This window comes from Lutra lutra, chromosome 1 (assembly GCF_902655055.1).
Source record: "Lutra lutra chromosome 1, mLutLut1.2, whole genome shotgun sequence".
Taxonomy (NCBI): domain Eukaryota; kingdom Metazoa; phylum Chordata; class Mammalia; order Carnivora; family Mustelidae; genus Lutra; species Lutra lutra.
In genome coordinates, this window is record NC_062278.1 from 165,764,869 (window position 1) to 165,787,543 (window position 22,675).

The 22,675-nt window shown below is 49.5% G+C and overlaps 1 protein-coding gene across 1 annotated transcript in view; it reads right to left on the bottom strand.

Moving 5' to 3' along the window:
• The window catches only part of ACAD9 (acyl-CoA dehydrogenase family member 9), a 42,751-nt gene that overhangs the window by 4,818 nt on the left and 15,258 nt on the right, over positions 1–22,675 (bottom strand). The window contains exons 3-12 of the mRNA XM_047743491.1: positions 17,839–17,940; positions 14,205–14,311; positions 13,026–13,126; positions 12,105–12,183; positions 11,393–11,567; positions 8,933–9,006; positions 4,153–4,228; positions 2,645–2,715; positions 2,255–2,374; positions 1,111–1,239 (exon numbers count right to left, since the gene is read on the bottom strand). Coding sequence (XP_047599447.1) covers positions 1,111–1,239; positions 2,255–2,374; positions 2,645–2,715; positions 4,153–4,228; positions 8,933–9,006; positions 11,393–11,567; positions 12,105–12,183; positions 13,026–13,126; positions 14,205–14,311; positions 17,839–17,940 — 1,034 coding nt within the window. The remainder of the gene's footprint in view (positions 1–1,110; positions 1,240–2,254; positions 2,375–2,644; positions 2,716–4,152; positions 4,229–8,932; positions 9,007–11,392; positions 11,568–12,104; positions 12,184–13,025; positions 13,127–14,204; positions 14,312–17,838; positions 17,941–22,675) is intronic.

The following is a 22,675-nucleotide window of genomic DNA, read 5'->3' on the forward strand; positions in this document are numbered from 1 at the left end:
GAGGGGGTTGCTGGGCATGCCAGGAGTGAGAGCAGCCATGAGGCCTTACCCCAGTTGGGGAGCCAGGCCCCACCTGCAGGCACTCTGAAGGTGCCCTTCAGAAACCATCCCGGCTGCTCAGGCTCCAAGCAGTGTCTACGGGTCTGCCTCTTGTATTCCCTACGACCATCCTAACACTCCATCCATCTCGCCACAGCCTCTGAAGTCAACCCCTCTTTTCTGCTGCAGGCACCTGGCCTCTGCAAAACGCACACCCCAACATCAGCCCTGGGGAATTTCCCAGAATGGCAAAGCATTCAAGTCATACCCTGCTCTGACGGCTTCCAGTGCCTGCATAGAAGATCCAAATTCTTCTGCTTATCAGTCAGGGACCTCCACAGCCTGGCTACTTGTCTCCCCTTCTCATCTACCTTCTGCTCCCACCCCATCAACTCTCCTAGAACCTGCCCCAGCTCCCCTGTACCAGGACCAGCCACTGCTGCCACAAAAACTGGCTTGCTCTACCCAGTGCCAGCAGGTAAGGCCCTATCTGGGCCTGGCACATTCCACGTCCCTGTCCTTGGCCCAAACTACCTTCCCCCGGGCCAGGCCGCAGTTGTTTCTGCCCCCGAGGGCCAAGCGCACTTGCTTCCTGAGACCCCAGCCCACTGTAGGGGGAGGTGCCGCTCAGGCCCTCACTGCATAGGTATTCCCCCACTCAGGCCGTTTGGTTAGACCCCAAGCTCCTCAAAGGCTTCTCTGTGGCCCCAACCCCCTTTTCTGACCCCACCCAGGGTCTCCCCCACCTCACCCCACCACACTGAATTCCTCTTTAGGCCTGTGAGCCCACGGAGGGTGGCAGCGATTAGAGAGGGAGGTGTCCGGGCTGGGGAAGCCTGTGGAGAGGACACTGCTGAGTTGCCTCAGTATCCTGAGGAGGAAAGCCAGACCCAGAGTGAGCCCTGGAGGCACAGCCAGGCCTCCCGTTGAGACCTCTGCTTGTCCCACCACCAGAAGCGCAGACTCAGTAGGAAGGGCACTCGCTTGGCCCCTCGGCCTCCCCTCCACCCTGGGAGGTGAGGCGTGAGGAAGGACAGATAAACTCGCTTGGTGGGGGCTCGGCGGGCTCACCTCGAAGATGAGCAGGATACGGCTGTCCCGCAGCAGGCGCTCATACGGGTAGTCCCTCATGTAGCCCGAGCCCCCGAGGATCTGCAGGGCCTCGCTCACACACTGCCAGGCGCCCTCTGAGCTGAACACCTGCCACGGGGCCAGGACATGGTTAGCATGGGGCCGGCGGTGCTGAGTGCCTTCCACAAGGGGGACTGCAGCCAGGGCAGGGTGGCTGGGCAGAGAGTGGGAGGCTCGGCGTGGGGAACCTGGCTCCAGGGTGAGACTAACCCAGACTAACCCAGCTGCCCTGTCATAGTCTCATGGGGTGGACTAGGGCAGGTCCTTTTCTTCCTTCCACGGGGACCAGCCGTGGCTCCCTATCCGTGTCCCCTCAAGACTCTTCCTACATCTGAGGCTTTCTTGGGGTAAAGGGGCCCATCCATACTTGCCACATGGAGAAAACTCCTGTCCCTTTTTTTTTTTTTTTTAAAGATTTTATTTATTTGACAGAGATCACAAGTAGGTGGTGAGGCAGACAGAGAAGAGGAAGCAGGCTCCCTGCTGAACAGAAAGCCCGATGTGGGGCTCGATCCCAGGACCCCAGGATCACGACCCGAGCTGAAGGCAGAGGCTTTAACCCACTGAGCCACCCAGGCGCACCAACTCCTGTCCTTTTAAAACCTATCTCAGACTTCCTCTCCGGGAGGCCTAACCCTGCCCACCCAGCCCCATTCACCCACAGCTCGCTCGTGCGTGAGCTGCTTGGCCCCACACCTGGCTGCGGGGGACACACAAAAGTGGAAGGCCGTCCATCCACAGTAAAAGTCCTTCCCAAGAAAGCTCGGCCGCTGCTGTGTACTGATGGAAAATTTTAACACATGGCCTGTATTTTCTCCATCTGTTATCGACTGGTGACAACTTGGCACAAACTGTGCTGGGGACTCAACTGGGCACTGTTCTTTGCTGTTTCTCCTGTGCCATGCTGGCCTCCCCAGATGCATCCTAGGGCCATGCCTGGCACATGGTGGGGACGTCATAAATACTGGATCAATGATAAACTGACCTATAAGTGAACAAGAAGAGGAAGGTGGCAGGGAACACGGGGTCTGAAAGGCCGCAGCTAAAGAGCCATTCTGGGTCTCTCAGGCCGGGCAGGGATTACCTTCACCATTGCAGCCTCGATGGAGCAGTCGGGAAACCCCGGTTGGTCCAGCATCCCCGCAGTGAGGTAGGCCATGCTTTCCATTACATAAGCCTTCTGAGCCATCAGGGCAAACTTCTCCTAGTGTGTTCAGGAAAAAACACAATCAGGAAATAATCTGCATGTGGTGAGACCCAGATGTGCCAGCCAGCAGAGAAGGTAATAAAGTCTGGAGTCTCAATGCCCACGAGCACCAAACCCAGCCTTCCCGGCAGGGAGCCACATTAAATAAAGCTTTATCTTGTCTTCTTCCGAATCACAGCGGGAGTGACCACCACAGGCCACAGAAGCACACCTTCTGTGCCCATACGTGTCATCAACACATGCGGCGCCCTCCATAGCCTTCGGTACCTGAATCAGTCCAAATTCACTGAGGTTCTTGTTGAACTGTTTCCTTGTGCAGGCATATGCAGCAGTCATTTCTGAAGAAGATCAGAGTCATTAAAATAACCATTTTCTCATTATCCTGAAATGCTTTCCCAAGGCTATCCTCACTGCCCTGCAAATGCTCAGGCAAGAACTAGGAGAAACAGGTCTGCTGAGACCAGACACCCCGCAAGACGGCACTGCCCCTTCCTAGCGCGTCTTGTCAGAGACAAGGCCTCTCCTGCTCAGGCGGGCCTATGGCAGCAGACAGGAACAGAAGCACAGAGTCTACCATCAGGCCTGAATCTGGCACTTTCTCTTATCAGGTGAGGTGGTGGGCCAGGCCGAGCAGCTACCATCCCTGACCACCACCACCCACCTCACAGCATTGCTGCCGAAGCGGCCAGAGCTGCAGTGTGAGTGAGGCGCCGAGCGCAGAGGCCCCCTGCAGGAGGAGCAGGCTCATGCCTGTCACAGCCGTCCACTACCAGAGCAGGAGGGCAGCCTGTCGTGTGTAAAGCACCCGAGAGAACATGGCCGCCGGCAAATGCCGGCCGCCGGCAAATGCCAGCCCCCTGCCCCCTGCAGTCAGTCTCCTCAAGAGCCATCCTTTGGGGGCAGGCCAACTGTGAGAGCCCCCAAGAAGCTCTTGCACGGAGGCATTTTCCCGATGGGGAAGCAGAGGCCCAGGGCACTTCAGGGCCTTGATGGCAGCTCAGCACAGTGAGGCGAGCCCTGAGTTTGGAGTCTGACAGGATCAGCTTTTGGGCCTAGATGAGTAGCCTTGGGCAAATCACTTTCCCTTGCTGAGCCTCAGGCTCCTCATCTATGAAATGGAACTAAGAGATGAAAACAAAGCCTCCCTGTCCCCACCTGGCCTCTGAGTAACTTCATAAACATGACCAGGACACGAGCCACCCCCCCTCCCTAAAAGTCAGGGCCCCGTGCCCTTCCCTGCAGTTGCTTTCACAAAGCTAAGATGGTAATGACATCTGTACCCAACAAAAACCCTACAGGGCTGTTCTAAGTTCATTGGAAAAAAAAAAAAAAGTCTAGGCTTCAGGTATGCTAACAAAAAACATAAAGGGAAGATCCTGAGGCTGAGAGACCAGAGTTCCACGCCTCACCCACTGAGTCTCCCCCTGAATCAGCACCGAGGGCTCGCTCACCCCCAGATGTCTGTGAAGCAGCTCTGTTCCTAGTGGTCAGAGCAGCAACCCCTCTTGACCTCTGACAGACCACCCGCTCCCCGCCTCCTCTGTGAGTAAAACAGAGGAGTGTCAAGAAGGAACATGAACCACTTGGGGGCAGACTGACCACATTTTTTGGTCTAAACCAAAGTCCGAATCTTAAATTGCAGCTGGGCTGTCTGTCCGTCCAAAGGCCCGGCCTAGCAGTGGCCTGTGTGAGGACACGGTAGAGTGTCCAGGCTGGGGTGGGGGCTGCAGGGGCAAGACTGGGGCACAAAAGGTTCCTGTCCCTGACTTACCTACCGATCAATTTCTTGAGCATCCCGGCCACAGTGCTGCCCATGCTGAACCGCCCACTGTTGAGGATGTTCATGGCCACCTGAAGGGAGAAAGGGGGCAGCTCACTGTGACCACACTCTCTAAGTGTCCTGCTCACCCCTGCTGTGCTGGGAAAAGCCTAAAGGTCCTAGAGGACCACAGGTGACAGACCACAGCACTGCTTGTCTGTTTTACCAAATGGTTTCTTGAGGACAAAAGGTGAGTCTCTAGAGAATTCTGTGCCAGCATCTTGGAAAGTCAATTGTCCTGCCAGTCAGTTCCCACCAGGCCAACACATCACAACAAGGTAACTCAGTCACAAACATCCTTGGAGTCACCCTCTGATAAAGGAACTGGGTAGCATTATTCCAATAAAAAAGTCAATTATTAGTCCTCAGAAGAGGGGCAGAAACTAAGACCTGCTGATTACACCCTACAAGCTACCTAGACTTTGCCACCAGCATGAGCCTCCTGAAGCACAGTAGTGACCTGCCAAGCCCCAACCACACCTGTGATGCCCAACTAGGAGGCCTCAAAGACAAGCGGGGCTGAGGGCAGAAAGGACTCTGAGTTTTCCTAAAAGCTCAACTCCAAGTATATATTACTGCTTCTAACTGAATGCTAATGTGTGACCTGGATGGATAAACCATGCGACTGATTCCGAATTTATGATCGGTTGTTAACCTCAACCGGAGAATCTCAAAGCAGACGCTATGAGGTTAGAAACAACTGCTCCAACAACTAGGAGGGGCGAGTGCAGATTCCACCTACTGAGTCCGAGGGGACTGGGACATGCGGGAACAGGAAACAAGGCCCAGTCCTGGGAGCTGGATGGTGGAGTGGGCGTGGTTACGTCCCACCACAATGTGACACCCAGATGCTGCTCTGCCTCCTCTGGGGGCCGGCTTCGACCCCAGACTGCCCGTGTCTCCGGCCGCAAGTGTGCACTGGTCTCGGTACCTGCCAGGACTATGAGGAGCAAGTGAATTCTCCCACCTCATCCCCTCTGCCCACTTGGGCTTGCAAAAGCTGGCTCATGGTTTTATGAAAGAAATCCATTTCACAACCCCTTCAAGAATTTCTTCTTACCCTCATTAAAAAAGAAGAAAATTTCAAAAGAAAAAAGGATTTGAGACTAGATCTCATTTCCCAGAGGATCAAACAGATCTCACCCTTTTTTAAGAAGGGCTCCTGAGGGGCGCCTGGGTGGCTCAGTGGGTTAAGCCTCTGCCTTCGGCTCAGGTCATGATCTCAGAGTCCTGGGATCGAGCCCCGCATCGGGCTCCTTGCTCAGTGGGGAGCCTGCTTCTCTCTCTGCCTTTGCCTGCTTGTGCTCTCTCTCTCTCTGTCAAATAAATAAATAAAGTCTTTAAAAAAAAAAAAAAAAAAGAAGAAGAAGGGCTCCTGAGAGGGGCGTCTGGGTGGCTCAGTGGGTTAAAGCCTCTGCCTTCAGCTCAGGTCATGATCCCAAGGTCCTGAGATCGGTGGTCCTGGGATCCAGCCCCACATCAGGCTCTCGGCCCAGCGGGGAGCCTGCTTCCTCCTCTCTCTCTCTGCCTGCCTCTCCGCCTACTTGTCTGCCAAATAAATAAATTTTTTTAAAAATCTTAAAAAAAAAAAAAAAAAAAAGGGCTCCTGAGCTCAACTACCAATCCTCCTCCTTAACCGTGGGGTCTCCCCTCCCGTCTATGCGGCACCTGCCCACTTTACCAGCTTCTCTCCCTCGGACGTCTCCTGGCATTTCTACAACAGCATTCTACACCTCACTTTGCCAAAAGTGAGACACAATCCACATTTCCAACAGCCCCTGCCTGGCAGTTCACCAACAGCCTCCACGCCTCCATGGCCTGACTACCGATTAAACCTCTGACTACCCAGAGGAGGCAGCTCTTCCTTTTTTTCCCCTTCAGCCAGGCGATCTTCACCTGGCCTCTGATCGGTCTCCGGAATCACTCACTTTTTAGCATTAAGGCCAATGGGCAAGCAATCCTACTCATAACAAAGAAAGAACTTTGGAAATCTATTTTTTTTTTTTTTAATTTATTTGACAGACAGATCACAAGTAGGCAGAGAGGCAGGTAGAGAGAGGAGGAGGAGGCAGGCTCCCTGGTATCAGAGAGCCCGATGCGGGACTCGATCCCAGGACCCTGAGATCATGACCTGAGCCAAAGGCAGAGGCTTTAACCACTGAGCCACCCAGGTGCCCGGAAATCTATTTTCTTTTGCATATTAAAACAATTGTTTTGGGGTGCCTGGGTGGCTCAGTGGGTTAAAGCCTCTGCCTTCGACTCAGGTCGTGATCTCAGGGTCCTGGGATAGACCCCCACATCGGGCTCCCTGCTCGGCAGGGAGCCTGCTTACCCTTCTCTCTCTCCCTCTGCCTGCCTCTCTGCCTACTTGGGATCTCTGTCAAATAAATAAATAAAATCTTTAATTTAAAAAAAAATTTGTTTTTATACCTAACACAATGGGGGAAAAGTTTCAATGCCTAACCTGTGGGACACCCAACATGTGGGAAGGACTAGGGCAAGGGGCATCCCATACAGGAGCCAGCCCGACTCCCCACACGTGAGCTGGCAGTGGGTGCCCTCTGACCTGGACAGCCTACTGCTGGGTGTTTAAACTGTGGAAACAATCAGACAAGTGTGCATAGATACATGCGAAGAGATACACCATGCAATACAGTTCTGAGTAGCAAGGAGGGGAAACCAGTGTTAAATGCCTGACCCTGGGAACCTGAGGACACCCTTTGTGCCGACACCACCCAAAGAAATACTCTGCAGTAAACATTTACTAGCATGAAGAGAGTACTAGGATTTCTTGATGAGTGAAAAAATATAGGCTATATAACACAAATAGTATTACCAAATGTTTAAGAGATGTACGCCCTCCAACAAGGTCTGGAAAGGGACACCTGGGTGGCTCAGTCCATTAAGCATCCGACTCTAGATCTCAGCTCAGGTCATGATCTCAGGGTTGTGGGTTCAAGCCCATGTGGGGCTCCACGCTGGAGTGGAGTTTACTTCAACTAACTTAATTAATTAATTAATTAAAAGGTCTAGAAAGATAAGCACTAAAATTAAACAACGAATAGCAACTCTCGTGGGACCACGCTTCAAGTAATTTCATTTTTCCCATCTAAATTCTCTCATCTGTATATAACATCCAGATTACACAAATAATAAACATGCCACTGTGCATGCACTGCTCCCTTTTTGTCCTTTTGTCCTTTCACCTCTCAAGTCCTTTGGTCCATATTCATCAAGCAGCCTCCAGCCAGGAGCTCTGGCTGAACGCATTTATCAGATTCTTGTAATACCCAGGGAGGGAGAAAGGTACTGCTGTAATCCCCGCTTCACAGGCAAGGTGGGTGGGGCTCCCCAGAGTGCAGATACTTGCCCAAGTCACCTGGAAATTAGGGCTGGGCACCAGTAAAGACAAACAGCCAGCTTACAAATGGGCAAAGGAGGGGGCACCTGGGTGGCTCAGTCAGTGGGAGTGTGTGACTCTTGATTTTGGGGTCATGAGTTCAACCCCACATTGGAGTAGAGTTTACTAAAAAATAATAGTAATAATAAATAAGCTTCAAAAAAAATAAGCAAAGTATTTGAAAATACATTTCTCTAAAGAAGATGTATAAATAGCCTATAAGCACCTGAAAAGATGCTCAATCTGATCACTCATTAGGAAAAACTAAGTCAAACCCCAATGAGATACCACTGACACCCTCTGGGACGGCTGTCATTTTAAAAATGTCCAGGGGCGCTTGGGTGGCTCAGTGGGTTAAGCCTCTGCCTTCAGCTCAGGTCATGATCCCAGAGTCCTGGGATTGAGCCTGCATCGGGCTCTCTGCTCAGCAGGGAGCCTGCTTGTCCCCCTCCCACCTGCCTCTCTGCCTACTTGTGATCTCTCTCTAATAAATAAATAAAACCTTAAGAAAAAAAATAATAAAAATAAAATAAAAATGTCCAGTAACAAACACTGGTGAGGGTGTGGAGAAACTGGACCCTCCTATGCTCCTACTGGCCGTGTAACATGGTGTAGCCGCTACAGAAAACAGTCTGGCAGTCCTCAAAAAAACATACAGCCACCATATGACCCAGCAGCGCTCCTTCTAGGTATGTATCACCCAAAAGAACTGAGAACAACTGTTCACGGGAAGACTTGTGTATGAATATTCATGGCAGCATTATTGATAATAGTCCAATGTGGAAAGGGTCCAAACGCCCATGAGCTTATGAACGGACAAACATGGTGTGTCCCTGCAATGGAATGTTACTCAGCTACAGAAAGCAATGACAAGAGCTACAACATGGGAAAACCTCACAAACATTACACTAAGTGAAGGAAGCCAGACACAAAAGGTCGCATGTGGATTCCATTTACACGAAATGTTAAAAATAGGTAAATCCACAGAAACTGAAAGTAAAACAGCGACTGCCAAAGACTGTGAAAGGGGAAATGAAAAGATAGGGCATTTCTTTCTGGGGTGATGAAAATGTTCCAGAATTAGACCATGGTGATGGTTGTACAACAAAATTATTAAATAAACCCACGTGTACATTTAAAAATTAAGTTTATATGATGTGAGTTTTAAGTTAATTAAAAAATAATAAATCTGACTCCAAGGAAAAAATTCGGGCAGGGCCTCAGGACTTCAGGGCCGCATGGTTGTGCACTCAGAAAGCCTGAGCTTCGTCAGTGCCCACTGGCCTGCTTCAAGCCACACCATGAACCCTCACGGGGGGCTGTTCTCATGACGCACCTTAAACCCGCCTCCGACTTCTCCAAGGACATTTTCGATGGGCACCCTGGTGTTTTCAAAATGCACCTCGCAAGCTGAAAAAGAAGAAATTGAAGGCCTTAACTGATGAATGCAGAGCACTCGCACTAGACCCATAGGCATGAAATGTAATTTATTAATTCCTTCACTCATTCATTCTCCAGCTACTGAAAGAACAGTAGAGAAAGACAAGGTTCCTGTCCACATGGAGCCCCTACTTCGCTAGGGACACGATGACGATGCTTTAAGTACTATAGGTGAAATAAATAGAGAGCTGAGACAGAATCAGAAGTTGGAGAGGGAGTAAATGACAACATTTTTGTTAAGGGCCTTCATCATGCTTTTCTTTTTTTTTTTTTTTTAAGATTTTATTTAGTTATTTGACAGACAGAGATCACAAGTAGGCAGAGAGGCAGGCAGAGAGAGAGGAAGGGAAGCAGGCACCTCGCTGAGCAGAGAGCCCGATGTGGAGTTCGATCCCAGGACCCTGAGACCATGACCTGAGCCGAAGGCAGAGGCTTAACCCACTGAGCCACCCAGGCGCCCGTCATCATGCTTTTCTAAGGTGACACTCAGCAGAAGTTTGGAGGAGGAGCACGAACCAGAGGCGGAACATAAAAGTGGATGGCGCAGCCCCTTCAAAGGTGCCTGGACTCGATGGGAGCAATAGGAACACAGGTCCCACTTAACTCCAATGCACTTGCAGCCTGCACTGTGGCTTGTGGAAGCAGACAGCCTTTCCCTGTCTTGCCCTGCCAGCTGTTGCCAGAACAAGGAGCCCACACAGCTAGAGCCCTGGCCTTCCCTGTGCAGGCATGGTCCAGCCTGGCCCACCAGGGGCTCCTGTGATCCACTATGAGAACAAGGCCCAGCACGGTACCCACAAGGCAGATCGGGACCCCTCCCACAGCCCGGGGTAGGCTGCCCAGAACCGGTGGGCTATGAGAGACAAAGGTTCACTGGCAGCTGAGCGCTGGGGTGGCTTCTCAGACAGGGGGATGGGGACAGAACCCAAAGTGAGGAAGCGCCTGGTGTGGAGGCAGGCAGAGAGGGGAAAGCGTGGCAGTGGTGAGTACAGATGTGGGAGGAACAGGGGCTTCTGCACCAGTTTTCGCACTGTCACACGCACACTGCAGCACCCAGCAACTTAACACCAGAAAGAAAGGGAGACTCGGGACAAAGAAAGTCACGGCTCAAGAGGAGCCAAACAGCAAGCAACCAGGTCTGCTTACTTTATTCTACTATTCCAGTGGCTTGGTTGTGAAATACAGTGAAATCATCTCTGGCTGCTAGTCCTATTAATAACATACAGGCTATGGGGCCAGGCCCTTGTCCCAGCAGCTCTAACTCCTTCGCAGGCTGCTGAGGGTGGGAAGGATGCTGCCTCCCCGCTCTGACCTCACCCTGGGCCACCCGATCCACTCCTGTGGTGCCACTGCATGATTCCGGGGCACCAGCCACCCCGACTTCAGTGTGGACGCCGGCCCAGCAGTGGTGCAGGCTGCCACCTTGCTCTCTCCCTCGCCTGGATCAACTCTGACCACCTTTTCCCCACTGGCACCTCACAAGCTCTGTATCTTGGGCCTCTGAGCACGCTCCTTCCTCTGCTGGAAGGTTCTGGGTAAGTCTCAATAGGCAGCACAAGTGTGGTGGTAGGTAACACCTGCCTCCATGTACACGAAGCATTATACAGATGTCCTAACACTCCCTTCCCAGTCACCTCACCACATGCGTTCTCTGTTATCACCCCTTTCTGTTAGGGCAGGAAACGGAAGCACAGGAAAGCAAATGAGCTGGTATGAGGTCACGGAATCTCTAGGTAGCAGAGCCAGGCCAGAGCTCAGGGCCCTTGGACCCCGCCGAGCCAGGTACAGGGCAAATACTACTACCCAGAAGCCAGGATCCCCAAAAAAGAGGTGGCAGACAGAAGCGGGTCTGGAGGCGCCGCCTGCAGTCCTCTGCGGCACAGATATCCCATGATCCGAACTAGGAGCCCCAGGAGGCAGTCTCATGAGGACTTCCTGGCAGTGCTGGTTGGGTTGGGACCCACGTACAGGACACTAGCCTCATGGCAACCAAGTGCTGCCCAGGGGGGTGCACGGGAGGGCGACAGGGAGGAGCTTCCAGGCAGGAAAGATGGGGTGTCCTACAGTAGAATGTTTACCTAGGATACCCCTCTGCCTCCTTGGTTTCCATTACAGCCTCCCTCACAGGATAAAGTACTCCCGGGGAGATCACCAGAACCCCCACACAGAGAGGGGCACACGCAACATGTATTAAAAGAATCAATTAGCTTCAGGGAGCTCCTTGGCACTACCATGGAGTCACTGTGGCATTCCTAAAGGGATTTGGCTGATATGCTTATGTGGAACCAGAACTATTTATATCTCATTTTATCTTGAATTTGGATGGGGCCACACCGCACAAACGCACGCTACTTACTGTTGGAGCCACGTATGCCTAACTTATCCTCAGGTTTCCCGTGAGTGACTCCACCAAAGTCTCTCTCTACTATGAAGGCTGTGATTTTGTCTTTTACTGAGCTGTCAGAGTCAACAACCTCTGTCTTTGCAAACACAGTAAAAATATTGGCAAGTCCTCCATTGGTGATCCAGACCTGAGGGAAGAAAGGAAAAGGGCTTTGGAGAAAAAGCAAACAGTTATGCACCACCTCTCAGCTCTACCCTTTGCCACAGATACCCTTTGTCAAACTTCAGGCCAGAAACATAAAGCTCCCGGCTCTGGGAAGTCAAGCCTGTGTGGACAAAGGGGTTCACCTCAGTCTCAATGTGAGAATGGGGGTTTTGACTTTGGGGTTTAAACAGTTTCATCTTGTGGAGACCTGTACTCAAAGTCTCAGGGATGCGATGCAGGTGCGGCCGGGCTGACGGAGGAACAGGCGGGCTCGGGGTTAGGAGCTGCTGATGCCAGGGCCAGCTGACAGGAAGCTCGTTATACTAAACTCCTGCGTGGGTCTGAAATATGGTCACTTCACCTCCCTGCACCACAGTTTCTTCCTCCAGAAAGAGAGAGTCACACGCAACCAATAGCGGCCAGTCAAGACACGGTGTGCACGTGCTTCACAGCCACGGTGTGCACGCCGTCAGCATGTGGTGACAGCCGGGCAAGACCCCAAGCAGGTGGCGAGCGCTACCTTGGAGCCGTTGAGGATGTAGTGCTTCTTGTCCTCACTCAGCGTGGCCCTGGACTTGATGGAGGCCGCGTCGCTCCCACTGTGGGAACAGAAACACACCGGTGAGGCACACGATGCTGGGCGCAAGGAGTGGTTCTGGGGGCTGACAAATGGAGGGTCTGGTTACTTTAACACGGGCACTGGGGAACTCTTAATAAAGGGATGGATGATAAACGTTTCCAGCTCTGCAGGCTACAGGGTGTCCGTTCCACCAGCACGTCTCTACCACTGCGATGGGAGGATGCGCTCCAGCAAAACCTCACTTACAGAGACAGGTGGCAGGATGGACTTGGTCACCCTGCTTCTTCACACGAAAGAGCAGCAGCGCAAATGACCTGGCCTTCGGCTGGAATGTGGGCATGTGTGCACAGAACGGGCTCATCTGCGCTCCCATGAGAAGGAGGGCAGGGCACCCCCGGTTCCCAAGTGAGGGGAAGCGGGATGGAGTACGGTCCAAGTAACGGACTCGGCAGTGGACGTCCTGAGTCCTCCGTGGCCTGTGTGACCCTGGGTTGATGACACCACCTCACTGAACCCTCGGTTCCTAACCTGTTCAGTGGGGATAGTACTGCTTGCCCGACACACTTGGAAAGCCGCTTAGAAGGCTGAAAGCCCTATCCTGCGTGAGGTGCGCTGCAGCCCACGAATAGCCCGACAGGTGCTGTCGGGTATGCTATCTCATTTGTAAGTCTCGCTGGGACAGACAAGTAAGGTAAACATAAGAGAACTGCAAGAAAAGTTGCTGAGTCGATGATCTGGAAGATTCAGGGATAGAAGAGAGAAAAGCCACCACCGATTCACCAAAACCCACAGCCCTCATCCCAGGGCACCCAGAAGATGCACCAGGAGGCTGCCATGTGGCACCTCTCGCCGGGGGCACACCTGCTTGGCTCCGTCAGACAGAAGGCAGCGATGTGCTCCCCCGATGCCAGTCTGGGCAGGTACTTGGCCTTCTGCTCCTTGTTGCCGGCCAAGATGATCCCCTAAACCAAACACACACAAGGCTGCTATCAGCTGTGGGGAAGGAAGGACATGTACCACATGCTTGCAGAACACGGCCCTTTCTAGAGAAAACAACTCCTGCAAAAGGAAATATCCTGAGCCCAGAGCTAGCAGCCCCAAGATGGGGAAGGGGAGGCTGCTGACGAGCAGGCAGTGGTAGGCTGCCAAGGAGCCACCCAGAAGTGTACCCTCTGGCGGGGCCTGGGTCTGGAGAACCAGCATGGCTTTGGGCCGGACTCCGGGACCTGCATCACTGCAGTTCAGGCTGGGTGGCCTCGGGCCAGAGATGTCCCTCCTCTCAGCCTCCATCCTCTCAACTCCACACTGGGGGTAATGCTACCCACTGGAGGGGTGTTTAGATGATAACGTGTGAAGACACAGGCATGCCAAGGCCATGCCTGGCAGAAAGAAGGTGTGCGGGCAGTGTCAGAACCGTCCCACCCCTTCTCAGTCAGTAGCATGGGGAGAAGTGTGCTCTTCCCACTGGATGATTGCTCGGAGCACAAGTGCTGTCAGGGTTGGGGGAGGGGGCAGGCACACCGTTCACTTGGCCCCTTTCATTTTCTACAGGGAGCAGAGACAGCCTGAGTAGTGGGATGGTCAGGGAAAGCTGTGTGACCATGGCCCTGCCCTAAAATGCTCCAAGCCCAGGATAAGGAAGACACATGCACGAACAGCAGGGAGGACACGCTCTGGCCCCTCATGAGTTCCAAGCTCAGCAGGAGAGATTTGCATCCAGCGGTGAGGTGAAGACAGGCTCCTCGGACATAGTGGCATCTAGTGCGGGCCTCAAAGGATGGGTGATGGAGAAGGGAGGAGGATTCCAAGGGAAGGGACAGTGTGATCAAAGCAACTTTGATCTTGTGTGGGGACCCAGCGCCATCCAGTGTGGCAGCAGAGAGGAAGATCACAGGGAGTGCTGCAGGGCGCCCCCCCAAGACCCTGAGACAGCAAGCCCAAGTCACTTCCTGGTCAAAGTGAGCAAGCCTCCTGCCTCCATACACGCAATGTGACTCCTGACCTTCACAAAGCATCAGAAGGAAACCCTAGACACTTAACCTTGAGGCCAATAGCCTGGTGTGCCGCCAGGGTCACAGCAATTGATGCATCCAGGCCGACGATTTCTCCTAGACGTGCGTACATAGTGTTGGAGAGGCCCAGGCCACCTGGAGAAGAAACAGACTAGCTTTATTTGTGGCCCAGACCCAAATTCCTCCCATTAAAGGCAAAGGGCTTGACTGCTCTTTTTGCTTATAAAGACCATGTCACCATTTTAAGAAATCACAGTACAGAAAGGTCCAAAGAAAATAAAAATTACCCATAAACTTATCAGAGCATTTCTGAGTACATCCTTTTAGATTTTTTCTAGGCATATAAACATATGTAGATATGTATGTTTTCAGCATAAAAATGTAACATTCAACACAAAGAGCGTACCTTCACGCGCATTAAATCATTTAAAATGTTGTGTCTTCTGTCCCAGATACAGATCTTTATAAACCTGGCAGCTGTCCTGCAGCCCTTTCCCTGTATCCGGTGGGCTCTAGGACAGGTTTTCTCTGCCTCCGCACTCTGACACTCTGGGATGGATTGCGCCATGCTGTGGGGAACTGTCCACCGCACTACAGGACTTTTGGCAGCACGGTCGGCCTCTGCTTGCAAGGTGCCAGTAGTTCCCTTTTTCCCAGGGTTTGACGGCCGAGAACGTCTCTAGACGTTGCCAAACATTCCCTGGGGAGGTAAATCAACCTGGATAGAAATCACTCTTCTATGAAGAAGACAAAGATTAAAAAAAAACAAACACTCCACTGAGCTGATGTATCTTGCTTTTCATCTTCAACTTCTAGAGGCAGCTGGGTGGCCTCTGCCATCTTAAAAATGACAGATGGGGGCCCAGGGTCACGTGGCCAACAGGAGCAGAGCTGGGCTCTGAATTTGGGTGGGGGTGCTAGCCCTGGAGCCACTGCACAGCCCGCCTACAGAGGGTGCCACTCACACATAAAGGGAAGGGTGGCCCTGCCTGACGTGTAGTCCCCCAGGCTCCACACTCCGCAGTATTCCATCCCCACCCATGCCGTTACACAGAAGTGTGACACAAAACACTTTTGGTCTTACTCATTTCATATCCTGAGGGACACAGTACTGTTTAAAAAAAACACCAAAACCTTCTGGTGCCTTTTTTATTTTTAAAGATTTTATTTGACAGAGAGAGCTCACAAATAGGCAGAGAGGCAGGCAGAGAGAGAGGGGGAAGCAGATTCTCCACTGAGCAGAGCCTGACACGGGGCTCGATCCCAGGACCCTGAGACCATGACCCGAGCCAAAGGCAGAGGCCTAACCCACTGAGCCACCCAGGCGCCCCTTCTGGTGCTTTTCCACTAACACAGGTATCACTGAAATCATGGAGGAACAGCAATCACATGGGGACAGACAACAAGTAGGTGGAGACTGCTGGCTAGGGAAAAGCTGAGGTGGCAGGAAGGAATCACACACTGGGCAGCGCACAGGGAACTCGGGGAGAAAAACCCAAGCTGGGCTGCCAAAAGGGCCTCCATTTTCCAAGATGGTCGTTTCCAGCCAGTCTTTAGAATGCTCCAGACTGGAAACATTTCCCCGAAAATTTTGGGGCACAAACATGAAGTTGCTGTTGTCTTAATTTCCCAAGAAAAAAGATTAAAAAAAAAAGAGAGAGAAAAAAGAAAGCGAAAAGCCCCAAACTCATCTCAGGAAATAAAGAACATTTTCATATCAGTGAGTAGGACAGAACACAAGAATAAAGGGTGCAGAGTCACACCATCGCATGCCAACACACGCACACATACACACCACCCACACGTGCTGGCACAAAACACACACAGATGGAGAAACATACATCCCAAACAGACACAAAGTGTTCCCACATCAAATTAAGTACTTTTCACCAATCAAGAGGCAATTTAAAAATGATTTTGAAGGGGAAATATGTATTATCACTAACCTGGCTATGTCTAGAGGTTCTCTTCTGCCACTTCCATTTTCTCCAAGCACTTAGTCATTTATATTTTTTAGCTGACAGACCCGCCACGGTTCTCTGGCTCCGCCTCCACCTTCACTCTGTTCCCATATTCACCTTGGACTACACACTAGGGCAGTCGACTGCCCTGTGCCTTGTGAGCTAGGATGCTGACAAGCCTCAGCTGTCTGGACAGAGCTCAGTCTCTCCCTGCCGCACACGGAGGTTGCAGATTGGGGAAAGGAAATGCAGCACACGGAGCTGCTTCCACGGAGGCGCAAGCTGCTGTGCTCTGCCAGGAAGGGAGGCGGCAGCACTGACGCTTTCGTGTCCTCTTGCAGAGAGAGCAGTGTTGTTATGCCTCCGAATCAGATCAGGCCTGCACTAGTGGGTCCTAAATGTTCACACTTGATCTCAGCCAGGACCGGCTCCAGGTTGGATACCAATGGGAACTTACTCTACAGATGTCGAGGGCCCCCCAGCCCTGGCTGCTGAGGGGGGAGAGGAACAACACAGGCCTAACTTTAGTCTCTGGAGACAAGTCAGGCAGAGACAGAACGTCAAGAAAAACTGTCTTCTGTGTCTTGCTCTGTAAAACCTAACTCACAACCTGGCTGGAAAAATGCCCCAAATATCAATGTCCTAATAAACACCTCAAAGACAAGAAGTAGGCCCAAACCTTTAAAGCAGCATCAATAGCTCCTTCCCCTAAACCGGACTCCTAGCTGACCCAAGGGGAAAGCGGCTTCAGAGAAGGCTCAGGCAGAGGGCTCCCAGAGCAATGGCTGCAGCATACGGGCTGTGGAGCCCAGAGCCATGCTTTTATGTCAAAGGGGACCAAGAGGTAAAATTAAATGGTGTGTGCATGTATGTGACTGTATTCTGCCCCTGTGCCACAGGCTCTGTTCCTCGTCTCCCTAACCCCCTGCCCCACTTCCGGTTGTCCCCTTAATCCCTACAGAATTTAGATAACCAATTTTAGATTAGGCAGAAGAGAGAGATCTGTAGTGATTGGCCAAATCTAAGAAGGCAGAATCACGCTGGGATCCTGGGGAGAAAGGCCGGGTCTTTCATCTGGGGGTTGAAAACATCACTACAATGATCCAGGAATTACAGGGACAGTCCAGAACACAACCCACCTGGTTTGAATGTTCTCAGTGATCTAATCTCCCACCTCAATGCCCCTGTGTTCTACAACCATGCGCCTTCTTCCTCTGTACCAGGACAGGAAGCAGAGTGGCAGACCCTGACACCTGAGCTCTCAGCTGGAGTCATCCCTCCAACAAAAAGGCTTGTAGGTCAGGGGCAATTCCTTTGTGGAGAGACCAAAGGGCCTCACAGTGCGGATGACACTGAAATTGGCCAATGTGGCTTTAAGGTTATACACACCCCCTTCTCCGCGGCCCACAAAGACCGGGAGAGCACGGACATCCTGCAGTGGCCCTGATCCACACCAAATGAACCAAGTACAGGCCTCAACATTTCTTCCTGTTCCTAGATCTCTTAGTCCACACACTCACCTGTCAGCTACCCCAGCTTTGGTCTGTGGTGGGTGTTTTTATTAATTCCAGTGGTTTTATAGTTTGATCCTGGACATACTGCATTTAAAGGCCACCTTTCCCAAACAGAACCCTTTCCTGGAGGAACATGGAGTGCTTACTTAAGAGCCAAACCAGCAGGGGGGTGTTTTCCTTTACTTACCATATTCTTCTGGGACTTGCATCCCAAAAAGCCCCAAGCTCTTCAGTTTCTCGAACGTTTCATCTGGAATTCTGCCCTCCCGGTCAATTCTTTCAGAGTCCACTACCAAGAAGACATATTTTAATTAAGCAAAATATAAGCTATGTCTACAAAGATAGAACAATTTTCGTATAGCACATACTCCCAGGGTCAGAAACTCCAAAATCGACAAGTCTGGTCAGTTATTCGGCATCTGTTCAACTTCATCTAATGAGCCCAGCCAACACTGTATTTCAAAAAATGGCCTGTACCAGGCAGTATTCTGTTTCTTGATCTGGGTGCTATTCACACAGGTGTATTTGCGATGTGAAACTGCAGCAGATTAACTTTTCTGAAAGCATACTGTACCTCAATTTTTTTTTATTACCATTACCTCCTAGAAAATTAGAAAATAAGTACACCACTTCCAGAAATGTCCTAAAATGTCAGGCTAGATAGCCAAACTCTGGGCATTATCTGTACCCACATCTACCTGGTTTTCAGACACCATGACTCTTTCACCACAGCCCACAGATTCTGAGGACAGTTTACTCTGTTTAACACCTACTCACGTCCATGAGAGCAGAATGGAACAATCACTAGCATGAGGTCTATAATTACATACCTGTATGTACACATTTTTGCCTGAATCAAGTTAATTAAAATCTTCTTCAAATTGCCAGCATATTAAACTACACTATTATAAATTTTAAAAAACCACCATAACGTGCACTTGGGCGTTTTTATGGACATGGGCCACCAGTGAGAAATATGGATTTCCCAGGAGTCCAAACCTCTCATTGTTTTTGTTTTGTTTTACTTTATTGACATATACAAGCGGCATATAATAAACCACGTATTTATAATATATAATTTTTTGGGTCCTGACATGTTTGTCCATGAAATTACTCCCACCAAGTAAGTAATAAAAACTTCCTTTTCCACAAAAAATTTCCTTTGTGATCAGCCCATTTCCATTCCCAGGCAACCATGAATCATCTTTTTGTCTATAGATCAGTTTGCATTTTTGAGTTTTATTTATTTATTTATTTTTAAAGATTTTATTTACTTATTTGAGAGACAGAGCATGAGAAGAGAGAGAGGTCAGAGGGAGAAGCAGACTCCCCGCTGAGCAAGGAGCCCAATGTGGGGCTTGATCCTGGGACTCCAGGATCATGACCCAAGCCGCAGGCAACTGCTCCATCAACTGAACCACCCAGGCGCCCCTCATTTGGGGTTTTAAATCACATGGCAGGTAGTCTTTGATCTGGCTTCTTTGATCCAGGAGGATTTGGAGATTCATCCATATCACTGCATGTATCAAAACTTTATCATAATACTTTTTAACTGTTCAATATTCTACTGTATAGAAGTTTATCCATTTGCCTTTCAATGGACATTTGGATGGTTCTCAGGTTTTGGTTCTTAGAAATAAAGCTTCTTTTCCTTTCCTTTTTTTTTTTTTTAAAGATTTTATTTATTTGACAGAGAGATCACAAGCAGGCAGAGAGAGACGGGGAAGCAGGCTCCCTGCCAAGCAGAGACCCCAGTGCAGGGTTTGATCCTAGGACCCCGAGATCATGACCTAGCTGAAGGCAGAGGCTTAACCCACTGAGCCACCCAGGTGCCCATTTTTTTTTTTTTTTTTAAGATTTTTATTTATTTATGTGTAAGAGAGAATGTACCAAGTGTGGGGGGAGGGACAGACCCTGCTGAGCAGGGAGCCTGATGCGGCGCTCGATCCCAGAACCCTGAGTTCATGACCTGAGATGAAGGCAGATACTTAACTGATGGGCCACCCAGGTGCCCCTAGAAATAAAGCTTCTATGAGCATTCATATTTAAGTTTTTACATAGCTCTGTTTTCACTTCTCTTGGGTCACTACTTTGGGGTGGAATGGTTGGGCTGTATGTATACTATGAAACTGTCAGGATTTGGGGAGACCCCTGCTTCCAACCAAGATGGAGTAATAGGGACTGGAATTTTTTCCTTGCTTCAACATACTAAACCCACAGGGCATGCAGAAGAGCAATGAGGAACGTGTTACTAGTAGAGAAGAATTAGCCCTAGACCACAAATTCTCAAAAAGGGCAACAGCACCCCCAAAGGTAATAAAAACTGGTTCTGGAGTGGGGCAGAAAAGTTTTTTTTAATGGATAAAGAACAGAAATACAAATAACACACAAACAGATAAATGGTATAACTGTGGAATTAAAATTTCATGAGTGGGGTGTAAATAGGGGAAAAGTGTCTGAAAAGAATTTGGGGGGGGGGGGGTAATAATAAAAACAGGTTGAGAAACACTGCTCTACAGGATGCTCTGCTCCCACCTAACAACACTTAAAAAGCAAGCCTTGACCAAAACCTAAGACATCACCAAAATCAGATGTTCCTGAGGGAACACTGATCCAAAAACCCTTAACAAAATACTAACAGACTGAATTCAGTACTACATTAGCTGGATCATTCACCATGATCAAATGGGATTCATCTGGGCATGTAAGAATGGTTCAGCATCTGCAAATCAATGTGACACATCACATTAACAAAAAGAAGGTTAAAAATCATGGTCAACTCAACAGATGCCATAAAAAGCACTTAATAAAATTCAACATTCATTTCTGATAAAACAAACTCTCAACAAAGAAGGTATAGATGGAATTTAACTCAACATAATAAAGGCCACGTATGACAAACCCACAGCTAACATCACACTCAACTGTGAAAAGCTGAGAGCTTTTCCTCTAGGATCAGGCTTGACACAAGGATACCCACACTTGTCAGTTTCATTCAACATAGTACTAGAAGTCCTAGCGATAGCAATCAGACAAGGAAAATAAACTACTACAAAACATGAATTCAGTAAAGGTGAAGGATAGAAAATCTACATGAAAATGTTGCATTTCTATACACTAATAATGAACTATCAGAAAGAGAAATTAAGGGGTGCTTGGGTGGCTCAGTTAGGCGTCTGCCTTAGGCTCAGGTCATGATCCCAGGGTCCTGGGATCAAGCCCCACATTAGATTCCCTGCTCAGTGGAGAACCTGCTTCTCCCTCTCCCTGCCGCTCCCCCTGCTTGTGCTCTGTCTCTCCCTCCCTGTCAACTGAATAAATTATTAAAAAAAAAGAAGAAAGAGAGAGAAGTTAAGAAAATCTCATTTATAACTACGTCAAAAAGAATAAAATAAAATACCTGTGAAACAAATTTCACTAAGGAGGTAAAAGACCTATATTCTGGAAACTGTCAAAGCAGTAAGAAAAGAAACTAAAACTAACAAAAATGGAAAAACATAAAAGCATACCTCATTTTAGTGGCACTTCACAGATACTGCATTTTTTACAACTTGAAGGTTTATGGCAACCCTATGACAAGCAAGTCTACTGTGCCATTTTTCCAGCAGGATCTGCTCACTTCATGTCTCTCTGTCCCATTTTTGGTAATTCTCACAATATTTCAAGCTTTTTCATTATTTTGTTATGATGATCTGTGGTCAGTGATCTTTAATGTTACCTACTGTAATTGTTTTGGGGAGCCATGAACTCCACCTATATAAAACAGTGAGCTTAACTGATTAATGTACATGTTCGGACTGCTTCACTTTCCCAGTCTCTCTCCCTCTCCTCTGGCCTCTTTCTTCCCTGAGACACAATGTTGAAAATAGGCCCATTAGTAACCCCACAATGGCCTCTAAGTATTCAAGTGAAAAGAGTTGTATATAGTCTCTCTCTTTCATTCAAAAGCTAGAAATGATTCAGCTTAGTGAGGAAGGCATGTCAAGACCAAGAGCTAGGCCTCTGGTGTCGAACAGTTAGTCAAGTTGTGAAGGCAAAGGAAAAGCTTTTGAAGGAAATTAAAAGTGCTACTCAAGTGAACACAAAAGATAAGAAGTGAAACAGCCCTACAGCTGATGTGGGGAAGGTTATAGTGGTCTGGAGAGATCAAACCAGCTACATTCCCATAAGACCAAGGCCTACTCCAGAGTAAAGCCCTTAGTCTCTTCAATATATGAAGGCTGGGCAAGGTGACGAAGCTGCAGGAGAAAAGTCTGAAGCTGGCAGACGTGGTTCACGAGGTTCAAGGAGAGACGTCGTCTCCATGACATAAAAGTACAAGGTGAAGCAGCAAGTCTTCACGTAGAAGCTGCAGCAATATCCAGGCAGCACCCTCACCAGCAAAATGGCTAAACCTTACTGCAAGCTCAAGGTGACAGCATTTTTTAGCAATATAATGTGGGTGGTTGTTGTTTTTTTTAAGATTTTTTATTTTTAAGTAATCTCTACAAGCTCAAACTTAAAACTGCAAGATCAAGAGTCACATTCTTGGGGCTCCTGGGTGGCTCAGTGGATTAAGCCTCTGCCTTTGGCTCAGCTCATGATCTCAGGGTCCTGGGATCGATTCCCACATCAGGCTCTCTGCTCAGCAGGGAGCCTGCTTCCCCACTCTCTCTCTCTCTCTGCCTGCCTCTCTGCCTACTTGTGATCTCTGTCAAATAAATAAATAAAATCTTTAATAAAAAGAGTCATATGCTCTAACTAGAATGTAAATAAAGACATGAAAAAAAGTCTCTACTGACTGAGCCAGCCAGGTGCCTCAGCAATAAAGTATTTTTAAATGAAAGGTATTTTCTGGGCATCTGGGTGGTTCAGTCAGTTAAGCATCTGCCTTCAGCTCAGGTCATGATCCCAGGGTCCTCGGACTAAGTATCACATTGGGCTCCCTGCTCAGTGAGGAGCCTGTTTCTCCTTTTCCCTCTTCTCCCTGCTGTCAAATAAATAAAATTCTTTAAAAAAGGTATGTACATTTTTTAAGACATAAT